This window comes from Heloderma suspectum, chromosome 1 (genome assembly GCF_057233095.1).
Source record: "Heloderma suspectum isolate Gila_16-S chromosome 1, 16-S_ref, whole genome shotgun sequence".
Classification (NCBI taxonomy): domain Eukaryota; kingdom Metazoa; phylum Chordata; class Lepidosauria; order Squamata; family Helodermatidae; genus Heloderma; species Heloderma suspectum.
The window spans coordinates 186,215,073-186,229,339 of record NC_139458.1 but is presented as its reverse complement, the minus strand read 5'-3'; the positions used below and the strand labels follow the sequence as shown (position 1 = coordinate 186,229,339).

Here is a 14,267-nt window from a genome sequence, read left to right as displayed (position 1 = left end):
TTTTGAAAGGGCGATAGGGAGGAAAATGTGTGCGAGGTGCCCTGGAGGTTGACAACATCATGTAAACGACCCGCAAACTTCCATGAGCGACCAATCACGAGCATGCAATAAATCGCTTGTGCAGAGACACCCAGTGACTGCTGCACCCATCCTTGATTTCAACACAAGATATCATCTGCCTGTCAGAGGTGACTTGTCAGAGGAGATTCTTCAGGTTGATTTCCCTCTCCCTAACAGCTGAGGTCATGTGGTATAAACAGACTGGGCTCACATAGTCTCGCATAATTGTTCCTGAGGGGCAGGTCTCAGTTTGCTCAATGTTGTGATAAGTACCTAGGTGATACTAGATGTGTGCTATGAGGATTTATCCAGCAATAGAGCTGGGAAAACATTTAACTGGTTTAAAAAGGTCGGTAATGTGAAGTAGCAACAAAAAGCAAAGGTGTTCTGGCTTGGGTGTAATTCTAGTTGAGGGAGGAGTTGGGCATGGAAAGAAGACTGTTGCTAGGGAGAAAGAGGAGGAATGAGGAGTTGGGGGGGCAGCAAAGCAAGTAACAGCTCTTAAACCTGAGGGGTGGCTCCTTTTTTAGCTTCTCTTGCCTCACACATCTGTGGTTTGCTGAGAGGCTTGGGCAGCACACAGAAACAAATCAGAAATAAGCCAGGATTCCAGGTTCAAACAAACCATGTTTAAAATAATGTCTTTATTGTTTTATGTTGTTTTTACATTGGTTTTTATATTGTATTATATCTATTTTATGTAAACCTCCATATCTTTATATAAATATTTAAATTAAATAAATAAATGTTTAAAGCAAGCCAGTATTCATAAGCCAGCTTCAAACCATGGCTTCAAATTGGGGCTTGTAACCAACAAATAAGCCATGGTTTGTTGCCTAGTGTGGGGGGTCAGACTGGTGTAGCACTATGTGCAACTAAAAGCAAACAGGTGTCCTATGAGCCCAAAGAATTCAGACCCAGTGGGGGAATAAATGGCAAATGAACTCCACTAATGGAGTTCTTGAACTCCAACCAAACGTTTTCTATAAATGAGAACATTCATGGCTTTTTGCACTTGCCACATGGTTTCAACCCTAGTTCCTTTTCTTAACAAAGGACAGGAGAGATGGGGCTGGGGAGGGATAAAAGGGAATGGATAAGGGTGGAGAAGAGCAGGGGTGGGCAGACTTCAGGCTTCTTGGATCTACTTTGCTTTTTACCCAGAGGAGCTGCACTAATTTCTGGTCAAAGGCAACCGATGGTCATATTTTACAGATGAAGAACACTGATGTGAAGACATAGGTGATCAAGGTGAGGCATGACAGAGGGTTTTTAAATTTAAAAAATGTTCAATTTTATTTGCTATTGTTAAACTATTGACAATAAGAAACCCCTGTCTATCTACTGCAAATCATCCTGATCTACTTTTGGGCCATCCTTGGATTAGAGAAGAGAGTGAATAAGTTAGGAAGGCAAAGACTGGAAAGAAGACATTTAGAGCAGAGAACAGAAACTGCGAAAGGTGTTAGGGAAGAAGGATGGGAAGAAGTAACGAACATAATGGGGAAAATGTCTCAAAAGAAACTGCAAATAAAGAGTAGCTGAAAATAGCTAGAAAGACAGGGGAGGGACCCTGAAAATATAAGTCATAATAATGGAGAAAAGAGAAATGCTTTAGGTGTGAATATTACTATTTTATGCAAAAAAAATCCTCTTTAGGAGGATATTACTACCCAGTTGCTGGAATATCAGATCCACAAGAAGAACCTTCCTTCATCATCCTTTTAATCTGAAAAATACCTTTTCCCATACAGTCTATACAATTTACAAATGTAAATGAGTGATGGACTCTTCTTCCCCTTTCAGGGAAATACTCCCCTAGAACTGATATGTTTGATGTTATTGCAGAGATTAGTAGAATCTTACATGAACAAAACAAAAAGTTCAATTCTTTAATATTATTTACTGCTGCTTCAATTCTGCCACTGTAAGGCTGCAATCCTATATGAACTTACCTATTAATAAGTCCCACTGAACTCCAGCCTGAGTAGACATGTAGGATTGCACTGTAAATGATACATTCACAAGGGATACAACGTTTTCTACTAAGAGATCAGTGGTGAAGAATGCTCTTTATTACAAAAATTCCATCCTGAGTAATATTTAGAAAATGCAGTTTGTAGAGTGTCTATATGTCCCTTTTCATTTCAAAGTCATTCTTTCCTCTGTGACAGCACCACCTAGTGGACCATGTTAAAAAAGAATGGAATTACTGTGACCCTGTAAGCTTGGTAGTTGCAAATGCGAACATTCCCAGAAAATAAACGAAGGTGTAATCAGTGGAGGCTGGTGGCTCCAATGTCAGTGGGGTACTGAATCCGCTCCGGGTTTCAGCCAGAACCAGTCAGAACTCTGCAGGAGCTCCTTTAGAGTTCTGACTGGTTCTGATTGAAACCCAGAGCGGATTCACCACCCTGCTGACATCAGAGCCACCAGCCTCCACTGGGATCAATGCAGTTACATAGCAGTGGTGCACAGTTCAATCATGCAGGGATCCAGTTGTCTGTAGCATCCACTCATGGCAGTGAGAATTTGACCTCATCCTCACTATCAGGGTGTCGTGGATATACAGTCAAATTCTCCTCCGTACGTAGATAACTTGTTCCTTTGTGACCGGTGGCTCCGATTTTGGTGGGGCTGTGAATCCATTCTGGGTTTCAGTCAGAACCAGCCAGAACTCTAAGGGAGCTATCCAAGGTGCTGAACCCCCCCCAAAAGATTCAGTACCTTGGATAGCTCTGTTAGAGTTCTAACTGGTTCTGATTGAAACCCAGAGGGGATTCACCACCCCACTGACATCGGAGCCACCAGCCTCCACTAGGTGTAGTAGCATACACTTTTCTGCTGCACATTTTACATGTAGGAGGCCCTCTTTCTATTTTCAAAGCTCTCTACTCTGAACACCAGCAAAATTTGGTGCAATAAATTATAATACATTACCAGATTTATTTAGTTATTTATGACAGCTCTATCCTGGCTTTCAGTACAAAAAATATATAATCCAGAAAGTTGAATCCTGCATTGCAGGTCCTTCATTGAGTAGGAGGGTGCCCTAGAAGACCTCCAAGACCCTTTCCAACTTTTCTATAATTCTATGGTTCTAGAACAATAAAACAACAATGAATATGATCAAAAACAAGGTGAGACGGCTAAAAGCAGAATTAACAGTAAAGTCCTAAAAAAAAAGGCAATATTCCAGAAAGGCTCCTGAAATAAAACTTGCTCTGCAGTGAAGCCAGATGTATGTCCCTTAGGAGACTGTTCCAGATTCTGAACATCATTACAAAAGGGCTCCCTATCTAGTGCCCATCTCTTGTATCTCCAATGGGGAGGGGTGGGGTCATAGCAACATAACACAGGAAGCTGTCTTGTATCGAGGCAAATCACCAGTCCATCTAATTCAGTGTTTACACCAGCCTTCCCCAACCTGTTGCCCTCCAGATGTTTTGGATGTCATTTCCCATCAGTCCCAGCCAAGCATGGCCAATGGTCAGGAATGTTGGGAGTTGTAGGCAACAGTCCTGGAAGGCTGGTCTGCACTGATGAGCAGCAGCTCTCCAGGGTCTCAGACAGGCGTCTTTTGCAGTCCTACCTGGAGATGCCAGGGACTGAACCAGAAACCTTTATCATACAAAGCATGTGCTCTACCACTGAGCTGTGCCCAAGGACCCAAAGAAGGGCCTCAAAGGTGGAGCAAACAGCGATGGCTCACATGGGGGCCACATCTGCACAGATTCTTTCCTCTGCTCCCATTTCAGATTTTAAGCATAAAGGGAGGAGAACAAAATACAGGCCAACGGAAGGTCTCTGAGTGCTAGGATCTAGTATGGGGGAGAAAATCTGCAGGTTGTCAAGGCAGGATGAGAGACAACAGGCACACACTCCTAGGGTTTTATCTAGACCAGGGGTGGGCAGAAAGTAGATCTTCAGATGTTTTGGACTTCAACTCCCAGCATTGATCTGAAACATCTGGAGATCTACCTTCTGCCCACCCCTAATCTATGCTACAAATTGTTTAACAGTTGTTCCTTCTCCCTAGAAATCCTGGGAGATATAGTTCCAAAGGAGAAAATTCTTAGCATCACCCTCTGGCTAGACCTATGTGACATATTTCTAAAGAACTCTATACCTCCTGGCCAGTAGATGTGGTACCTAACTCAGTGTTCAAAGAGCATAACGACTCATCCAAAAATACAAAGAAAACCACTGAATAATTTGTAGTGGAAAAACCTAATATTGGACTAAACACAGACAGCCCAGTCATATGACAAAATGTGAACATTCAGTCAGACATCTACATGTGGGGCTGACAAGTCTGTGAAACAGTGGCCTGGGTTCAGATATAATGCTAAACCATGGTGATGTACATTAGCAGTAGCAAACTTGTGCTTGTGCTCTCTCCACTCTTCCTCTGGTGCAGCCATGAGGAGGAGATCAGAATTTAAAATAATGAGCCATTCTTGTTACATCCGAAGTGGTGAAACTCTGGTTACTTTAAACTGTAGTTTGTTAATGCCAGGATTATAAACCATGATTTGATCCTGGCTTGTTTGAAAAAAAAACAGAGTTTAAGCTAACCTCAGCTCCCTGCCAGGAGCAGTGTACCTGGGGGCTTGCGCCCTCCCTCTCCTCAAAGCCATGCCAGAAGAGGCGAGGAGATGGAGGGTCACACAAACCCAAGGCTCACTGTTGCCGGTGCACGTAGAGCTAAACTATGGGAGAGCATTAATTTGGGTCTTATACATAAGCAGGCAAGTTAGTCACTCAGATTCATCTGAAAAATTATTAGCTGATCATTAAAATAAAAGAGTTGCAAGCATCTCTTAATCTGGAAAATGCAGTTAAGATTTTCTTAACAATAACCCTGTGAAACCCTACACTCCGTAATATATGCAGCTAGTCCTATTAGGCTTAAGCATGCATAAAAGGGTAAAAATTTGCTTCTGCTGTGATGGTGAATTCTGCCCAAGGATGAATTCTGGCTGAATTTCGGGAGGGTTCTGCCTACTCAAAGCCTGCCAGAGGATTTGGGGAGGGCTCACTGAATTCAGCTTTGGACTCTGCTGAATTCGGAAAACCGCTCTCACTAAAGGTCTCCAAGCGCACCACAGCCCAGAGGCAACAAGCACTGCATAGACCAAGTCCTCCCTGCTCCCTCTGAGAAGTCATCATAGGGTCAGGATAGCAGGGTGGCTCAACCTAAAGTGCAGGACAATTTAAGCTCCTGTGCATGAACCAGGATATCCAGGATGTTATGCCTTTGAGAACTAAACCTCCCATGATGCGGTGTGACCTTGAATGTACCATGAAAGCTTTGGAGCATCTAGGGCAGCCTTCCCCAGCCTGATGCCCTCTGGATGTGTTGGACATTTCCATCATTCCCAGCCAGCATAGCCATGCTGGCCGAGAATGATGGGAGTTGCAATCCAACACATCTGGAGAGCACCAGGGCTTCCATGCAGGGTGTGGTTTGTACAGAGGCAACTGGATGCTCCTCGATTCCCTTGCCCCAAAGGTAAGTTTTGCAGGGTGTAGATTGTTAGAACCTGCACTATACAGTGAGAGAGCCAGTGTGGTATAGTGGTTAGATGTTGGACTGGGACACGGGAGACCCAGGTTTTAGTTCCAACTCAGCCATGGAGCTCACTGGGTGACTTTGGGCCAGTCACTGACTATCAGCCTAATCTACCTCACAGGATTGCTGTGAGGAAAAAATGAAGTGGAGGAAGAGGACCATGTAAGCCACCTTGGTTTCCTTGCAAGAAGAAAAAAAGGTGGGATATAAATGTAATAATAATAATAATAATAGTAGTAGTAGTAGTAACAATAATAATAATAGCTGTAGTCTTCACAAAACTTTTAGTGCATGCTGATAAAGTCATTTTGGCAAACCATCAACCTTTTGCCTAAGGTTACCACAGTGAAGGAGACCCCACCCTCCCACCCCTCCCTCTCTCACACTCATCTCCCGCCCCCAGTTCAGACAATCCAGATGCAGGGCCATTATATGGAAAATTTGGTCCCAAATTTCCAGTGAAGGGGACAAATTAATCCCCAAAATTTATCCTGCAGGCTTCTCCTCTCCCATCCCTTACTGCGTTCCCCATTATATATTTGAGTTAATTATTTGAGACAAGTTGCAATACCTCCTAAATACTCTCAAACTAAGAAGTGGTACCATTTTTTGCTAATCAACTTCTTTAAAAATGTAATAGGTTTGGAACCCTATGAAAGTACTAGTCGTCATCAGTGGTGTAGTGGAAGCAGGGCTCGCAGGGACGCAGCCCTGACACTTTTTCATTAGCAGGGACTCTGATGTCATCTGCCACCCCCCTCAGAATTCCCTGTTCCCTCTGAGCTTAGCTGCGATCCCCACTGAAGCTGTAAGGGGGATGAATTTTCCAAGCAACAATATATTGTTCCATGTTGGAATGCAAACTATTTTGGATGACTTGGTCTGGGATGGGCAATTAAGACCTATTCGCTTTATCAAAGATGTGCTCCTGGTGGAGATGAAAATGCCTAGAACTGGTTTGTTGATATGGATCGACACAGCTGCCTGAAATTTCTGGACTGCCCTTGGAGATTGTCACAATGAGCTCCTGCATTTCCAAATTTACCACTACACCACCGTGTGTGTGTGTGTGTGTGTGTGTGTGTGTGTGGTTCAATTCAGCTGGGTGTGTGGATGTTTCTGCTGGAGTGGGAGGGGGGAGATATAATGAAGAAGCTTAGGGAAGGCTAATGGGTAACATTGGGGCACTAAGGGAGTGTGCAAGGGGGCTGTTTAAATTACAAGGGATCTGTCCATAACAGCTGAGTTGAGAGGGTGATGTTTCCATAGAGTATTATATTTTGAAAACATAAAATGTTTGTGTCTGAGTGAGTGAGTGAAAAAGATTTTAAAACCCCTGCATTTTTTCTCAGACATCCAATTGAAATACCACTGCCTTACTCTCAGCTGCACTGTTTCTGGATCCCAGTTGAAGGCTGTATATCTTACAAGGTTGTACAATCTTAGAAGGGGGCGTGGCTGTGAGAGGACATGGCTGCCACTGTCACAAAGGGACCCTGCACTTCTGAATTTGCCACTACACTACTGGTTGTCATCCAACAAAAGGCTATACAAAGCAAACAACCAGCGGTCTAACACTGAGTACAAAGCAGATTGATTGCAGGAAAGTATGGTTAACAAGCCTAGTTCATTCCAAGCTATACCAGTTCTTCAACTGGAGAAAATTTGAATCCAAACACACAAGCAAGACTGAACTGGTTCAGTTTCATTACATCAGAGCTCAAAAACATCTGAGTTGATTCAGTCATATTATGTGTAGTTTGGAGTTCTGCAGTACATGTAATGATTTCACTGGAACAGTTGAGACTTACTTGTCGTTTTGGATTCAATTTTTGTCTACAACCTTTCTACAAGAAATCTGCTTTGCACTCAGGGATTGATGGTCGATTTTCTGCTTCACACCGCAAGTACTACAAGCCCTTCAAGTTAACCACAGGCTTTATACAACATCTGGAAATAATTTAAAAATAACCCTGCAAGCCACAATTTCAAAAGCAGCCCCCAAAGTCTAGATAGGAAATAGTATAACAGGTAGCTGTCTACCCTGCCCAAACTGATCATTGCATTCTCCCCCCTCCACACCATCCCCCTGTTGTCAGTGGAGTTTCAGAGCACTGAAGGTCTCAACCATGGCACTTAAGGGTGGCCTATGAAGTCTCAGGCCTGGTTCAGACAATACTCTCTCCTACCTTTTCCCAGTGCTGGCCCAAGACATTTTACTTCCTGAGGTTCAGGGCAAGATGGCACCCCTGCCATTCCATGTACAGAAGCCAACAAAACTAGCAACTGAGTCTTACTTCAGTACTAGCAATGGGATAATGTCCTCCACTGCACCCAAAACAGCAGGCTAGCTTAGAAAGTGCAATGCAGGCCACATGGCATGACACAGCTCTGTCTTCCAACATCTCGTCACTGCTCCCCACCCCATAGGCTTGCCTCCTCCCTGTGTGTGGTAGCGAAGTGAGATTGCATCTTCCTGCCCCATCCACCAAGTGCATCTGTCCCAACTATAATGTTACTGGATGTTCATGGATTGGCATAACATCTGGATATGGTGTCGGCACATGAAATCCAACATGTGGAGGCCCAAACCAGATGGTTGATTCCTGCATGGGGTAGGAATCCACCATGCAGTTTGAACTCCTGTGCATCGGATTTTGTGCGTGCACTTTCTATTCAAACATTATACCCATGCGTAATGGATGTCTGGGGATGTCCAAGGAGGGGCAGCTATGCTCACAATCCACAAACATGCATACAGAGAACACAGAGGAGAGTATATTCCAAAGTGGGCCTAGGAAAATGCTGGTGAGCCATTTCCAAGAGTGTGTTGTCAATCTCTTATGGCAACTTGTGGCCCTCCAGATGTTGTTGGACTGCAACTCCTATCATCCCTCACTATTAGCTATGCTGGCTAGGGCTGATGGGAGTTGCAGTCCAACAAACCTGCAGGTCCACACGCTTCCCATCCCTTTCTTATGATATCTTCTGAACAGCGACCTCGGGAGTGTCCATTAAAGATACTTTCCCTTCATAATCATAATGTTTCTTTTGATACTTGATAGGGCTTCCTTCTGTGACAATTTTTAAACCATAAACAATTTACCAGAAGTCTCTTCAACTCATTGAAATAATGTCATGTCAGACCTAAGAGCCATCATGTATTTTTACAAGTACAGCACATCATCACCACTATGCCACAGATAGGCCTTTTACAGTGAAACAAACTATTTTTCTTTCAGGCTGTGGCTACTGACAGGCTCCTCTTGCATCCAGCAGTAAGCATATGTACAGGCTATCTTTACATGATAAGTTTTTCAGAAGCTTGCCGCCCAGTCCAAAGCTCCACAGGAAATTTTGGCACACTTACAAAGAAGGGCTTCCCCTTCACGTCCATGCCTGAAACAGCTCAATATATCAATCAGGAACACACATTCCAAGAGGTTCCTGACACAGATGTGAATTGACAAATTATTTTTCGTATAATTAATTGCATTATATGAAAATGATTCATTTGTGTATGCATTCAAAGGATATGAGCGCCACAACTGAAGATGCTAGCCAGGGGTTGGACTCAGTGGTCTTATAGGCCCCTTCCAACCCTACTATTCTCTGATTCTATTCTATGGGCTTCATCACACAGAGCTTTTATCCTGCAATTGAGATTGCTGCTTCATGGAAGTTTGTGGGCTCTTTAAATGACGCCGTGACCCTCCTGCACTAAATGCCCTTTGTTCCATTTTTAAATAGATCACAGATAATGAGCGATCAAATTACTCAGTTGTGTTCCGCTTCAGTTTCCTCCGTGAAAAGAGTTAAAGTGGCAAGAAGCAGAGCGAGATCAATGAAAGACAGTGGAAGACTCAGATACGTGGAGAAGGGGCGAGGGGGAAGGAAGTGCACGTAAATGGAGTCAGTGGTGATGCTGCATTTAAAACAGAAGCAGAAAGCCCCATTTTAAATGCAGGATTTTAGGCTGGTGTAGAGTTGCCCTATGATTGGTTAGTGAGTTGCCACAATTCCTGGCTAGAGGTGTTAGCCCAGAATCTCACTCACTTTGCCTGTTCATCCCTGAATGGGCAAAGGCCTAGCTGGGAGCTGCTGTAACTTTGTTGTTGTTGTTATTAACTGAGTCTGCATAGTTCATGCCAACTTTGTGAAACATCCATCTCTCATTCCAAACACATTCACTTTTTTGGAGCTATTTAACTACTGTACCATTTGCACCACTTTTTTTTCTTCTTAGCACTGTAGCCATTCTTGTTTTCCCCCTAAGTTCTGGGGTGAAAAATGCTATGCTAACAGCCGCATGTACTTTATCATTGCAAGCTTACCTACTTCGGTAAGTGCATTTCCAGTGGTAAATTCTATACCTGTGGTTTAAGAGTTGTCATAAACATAGGCCTAATAAGCTGTGGAGAGAGCATAGCAAGCAGACCAAGAATTAATTACTGTTCCTCCTCATAAATTGTTCTCCATAAACCATGTGGATGAAAACAGTGTAGTTTATTTGAAGACATGGCACATTTTACATTCCAAGCAACTTTCTGAACTTTCTGCAACTTCCGTGCAGGAAGCTTACTTAGCTACAGCAGCAGTGGGGAACCTCTTTCAGCCTGAGGGCCAAATTCGGTTTTGGAGAAGCTCTTGGGGGCCGCGTTCCAGTGGTGGGTGGGGCTGAAGATAAACTGGGTGAGGCCAAAAATACAAAACAGACCAGCATATTTTAGTTTAAAGGTCTTACTGCCATTAAGTAAGCCTTAGGAGAGGCTTAGAATGGGGGGAAAACTGCCCCAAAGCTGGGAAAACAGCTTGAGGGGCCATAGCTCAGTGTGATAGAGCGCAGGCTTTGCATGCAGAAGGTCCCAGGTTCGATTCCTGGCTTCTCCAGGTAGGGTGAGGAAAGAATCCTGCCTGAAACCCTGGAGAGCCATTACTGCCACTCAGTGTTGACAATACTGGGCTAGATGGACCAGGGTCTGACTCAGTATAAGGCAGCTTCCTATGTTCCCATGAAACCATCCAATGATCGGTGGTTGGGGGAAAAGGGATGGGGCTAGCATAAGTGGGCATGGCCACCTGGGGAACCCCAGAGGGCCAGACTGGACCCCAAAATCCCAATGGGGTGGATTTGGCCCCAGGGCCTGAGGGTCCCCACCTCTGAGCTATAGGAATAGCATCATAATTGCTTCACAGATGAAGAGTACCTGTTTTGGTTAAAGGGCTTGAGAAAAGCTGCTGAAGAAGTTTGTTCTCTGAAGTCCTCAGCACCACCACTATGTCAGCAGGAAGAGTGTCTCTGTTCTTCTCGAGGAAGCCATAAGCATCATACTGTACCTACAAATGAAACAGGCCATTACAAAATCCTGCTTTAGATTGAAAACCAAGAATTAGGACAGTTGCTCTATAGGGCCAGCTGTGTTCATAAGAGCAAATGGATGGAGGACGCCAGAAGTTCACGGTCTAACCCTGTGTCACTCCATTGGTCAGCGGAGATCGAACTGTTGCATTGTGCATTTTAAAACACAGTTGGTTGTATCCGATGTGTCATTCCACAAAAGGATACAAACAACAATGCACTGGACCAGTAATTGACCGTTTATGACCACTGTGTCTGCGACTGGTTGTAGGAGTATTGACTTTTTGGGAAGGGTGAGCTGAAGAAACAAGAGGGATTATCCCACCCAAAATAGGCTATTTTGCCTTACCAACCAACAGACTGTTGACAATTCAGTCATTTAGGAATGTTCAGTTGTTTTTCCAGAACTATCAGTCCTTACAAACTGTCATGTGTTTTGTAAATTATTATAAACTGTTATGAGTTATGTTTATCTGGATACCTGAGGAAGACTTCCTGTTCGAAACGGAATCTCACCAGGGGTCCATAGTAGAGTAGTAAACTGCCAGATACAACTGGTGTGTTTGAAAATTTGTAGACTGCCAGATACAACTGTAGATTGCCTGGTATAACTCTTTTGTGAAACTGATTGTTAAGACCTTTACTGATACTGTTGTTTTTGAAAATCTATTGACTGTTCATTTGACTATTTCAAAGTTGAAGTGTACCATTTCATATTATAAATTTTGTATAAAAAGTCAATTACTGGTCCAGTGCATCACTCTTTGGTTCCTTGCACTTGGAGTGTTTTGGTTTGTATTAGTTTATTGGGAACCTTGTCTTTGTTTGGTTGTTGGCACATTCCACAAACGGAAACAGTTCCTAATTCTTGATTTCTTCAGCAGAACCAGGAAGGGAGCAATTCCCCCCACACATACAGCACTGCATCCTCAAAATCTGCTCCAGAGGGCTGATTTTCTGGAGCAAATTTTCAAGCAACATGGAGACCTGCAGAGGAGAGGAGACAGGAAGAAAAGTCCTGTTGCCCCTTCAGACTTCCACTAGCATGATGTTGTACTGTATATAACCCCTATCTAGATCTTGAAATACAAGCACATTTAAAACATTAAATCTGAAAGAAATTGAAACGGATCCTTTACTACATTTGGATTTAATACAAGTTATATAACTTCTTACCTTTCCAGCATAGTGCTGAATGCCAAAACTCAATTCCACTCGTTTGGGTCTCCAGAAGTACTTGCATCGTAAATTATCTTCAAATTTATCTAATCATTTAAGAAGAGAAAACATCATTTATGTCCCATTCTTTGGACCGCAGATAATCCTTGCCTATTATGGCTGCTTCTTGACCACATAATCAGAATGGAAAGTGTTGTTTTCCCCACAGTAACGGTGGCAGCCTACATTACTTCTTCAATATCTCTCACGTCTCTTTTGTTCTTCCTTTCTGTTACTTTAAGAGGGAATTAGACCAGCAAAACAAAAAGGTAAGTCACTTTCCCCCTTGCATTTCTGTCAACCTCCTACCATTTTGTAGCTATCTGTGGGAAACTGTGGGAGGATTGCCAGCAGGGATTTCTGATAATTATCTTATTTTGGTTCACTTATTATGTTACAATATAAAGTTGCCACATTTAGGACTTCTGTCTAAAACTACTTACAGCCCTACAGCTCACCTACAAGTCTTACACATGCTAAAACTTATGTGGCCTAGGAATTTCCTCCTAGTCTGGTGGAGCCAGGGGACAGATCCCAGCTTTTGAGGGCCTAGCATGAAGTCTCTGGATAGTTTGGAGAGGGTATGATGGCAGACTTCATCACACAAGCTATTTATGCCTATCTGCAATAGGTAGGTAGGTCAGTACATTTATTCCCACAGTGCTGATGGTGGGGTGGGAAGGGGGACAGGCAGAGACCAAGAGTGGCTTCCCACTAAGGCCACCTAGTGAGTACATGTCAAAAGTGAAACTGGAATTGGAGATTTCCTGGTTCACATTTCAGTCTCTTAGATAGCAATCCTATGGCCGCTAGACACCGTCTAGACAGCCATAGGATTTTTTGGTTTCTGGAAACTGAGGTCGTCCAACCTCAGTTTCCAGAAACCACTCTCCCCACCTGCCCCACCTGCCCCTGGCACAGTTCTTTCCATGCGACTGCCATCTCCGCATTTGGAAATACAGCATGGAGACAGGATAAAGGGGGTGGTCCCGGAGGCAGAGAGGGGAGGAGACTGCAGAAGCTGCTTAGGCAGCTTCCCTATTGGGTCCCCAGGCCTGTTCCCTCCCCGAAGCTGTGGCTAGACATATGAAAAAGCGCATCTAGCTACAAATGCAGGGTGGGCAGGGCACGGAGGAGAGAGCTAGATGCTACCCTCTGTGCTCCATCTGCCCTGCATTGGATAGTTGGAAGCCTCCAAAATTAGAGGCTACTGACTATCTCAATAGGATTGCGCCCTTAACCACTAGGCTACAGTAGTTGCACAAAGACCTCAGTTTATGGAAGGAGAGAGAAAAAATACTCTAAGGTTTAGAATGACGGAATGTTTCCAACATTGAGACAAACCTCTAATTTTATTATTAGATCAGCTTAATTTTGTCACATTTTGTAACTTTATTATTTTATTCTACACTTCATTGGTTACAGTTATTTTGTTTTAGATATGCAATTAGGTTTAGGATAACAGTTTACTGACCAGCATATGTAGAATAAGGCAGAAGATCTCAGCTTGGCCAGTACCTGAAATAGCGCCACATTCTATTTACCCTGTTATCACCACTGGAACAGGAAGTCTGTCTAATCAGAAAACTGAAATTGTGGTTCCAGTATGAGCAGATGTCTAAGGTGGCTTGTGCAAATTCCCAGTGTTTGACCAGCTGGCACAAGATGAGTAACAATAAACAGTTTCTGTTTAGGCAGAAGGAAGGCAGCCTAAGCCAGTGGAGTAAACGAGTAGCCAAAAATCTCTGTGCTACGCGCTCGCATGATTCCATTACTGGATCTCTCAACCAATTTTGAATTGGAGGAGTCACCACAAGGTGACCCACTGTTATCATTCAGAAATGGTTGCAAAACTGCCAGGATATTGTAAGCTCAGAAGATGCAAGATCCCTAGAATATGCTAATTTTCTAAAATTCTTCTGGATGCTGCGATAAACAGCCATTGAGCCCACAAGACGGCATCAATCTGAATTATGGCTACATGAATTGTCCTATGCTTTTTCTTGAACTCATTTCCCATGCAATGGGCCAGTTAGAGATAATGTCTTCAATCCA

General features: G+C 43.5%; 1 protein-coding gene across 1 annotated transcript in view; it reads right to left on the bottom strand.

Moving 5' to 3' along the window:
- Positions 1-14,267, bottom strand: part of MYO3B (myosin IIIB) — a 331,093-nt gene that overhangs the window by 182,539 nt on the left and 134,287 nt on the right. The window contains exons 18-19 of the mRNA XM_084805223.1: positions 12,171-12,259; positions 10,843-10,972 (exon numbers count right to left, since the gene is read on the bottom strand). Of these exons, the coding sequence (XP_084661349.1) occupies positions 10,843-10,972; positions 12,171-12,259 (219 nt within the window). The remainder of the gene's footprint in view (positions 1-10,842; positions 10,973-12,170; positions 12,260-14,267) is intronic.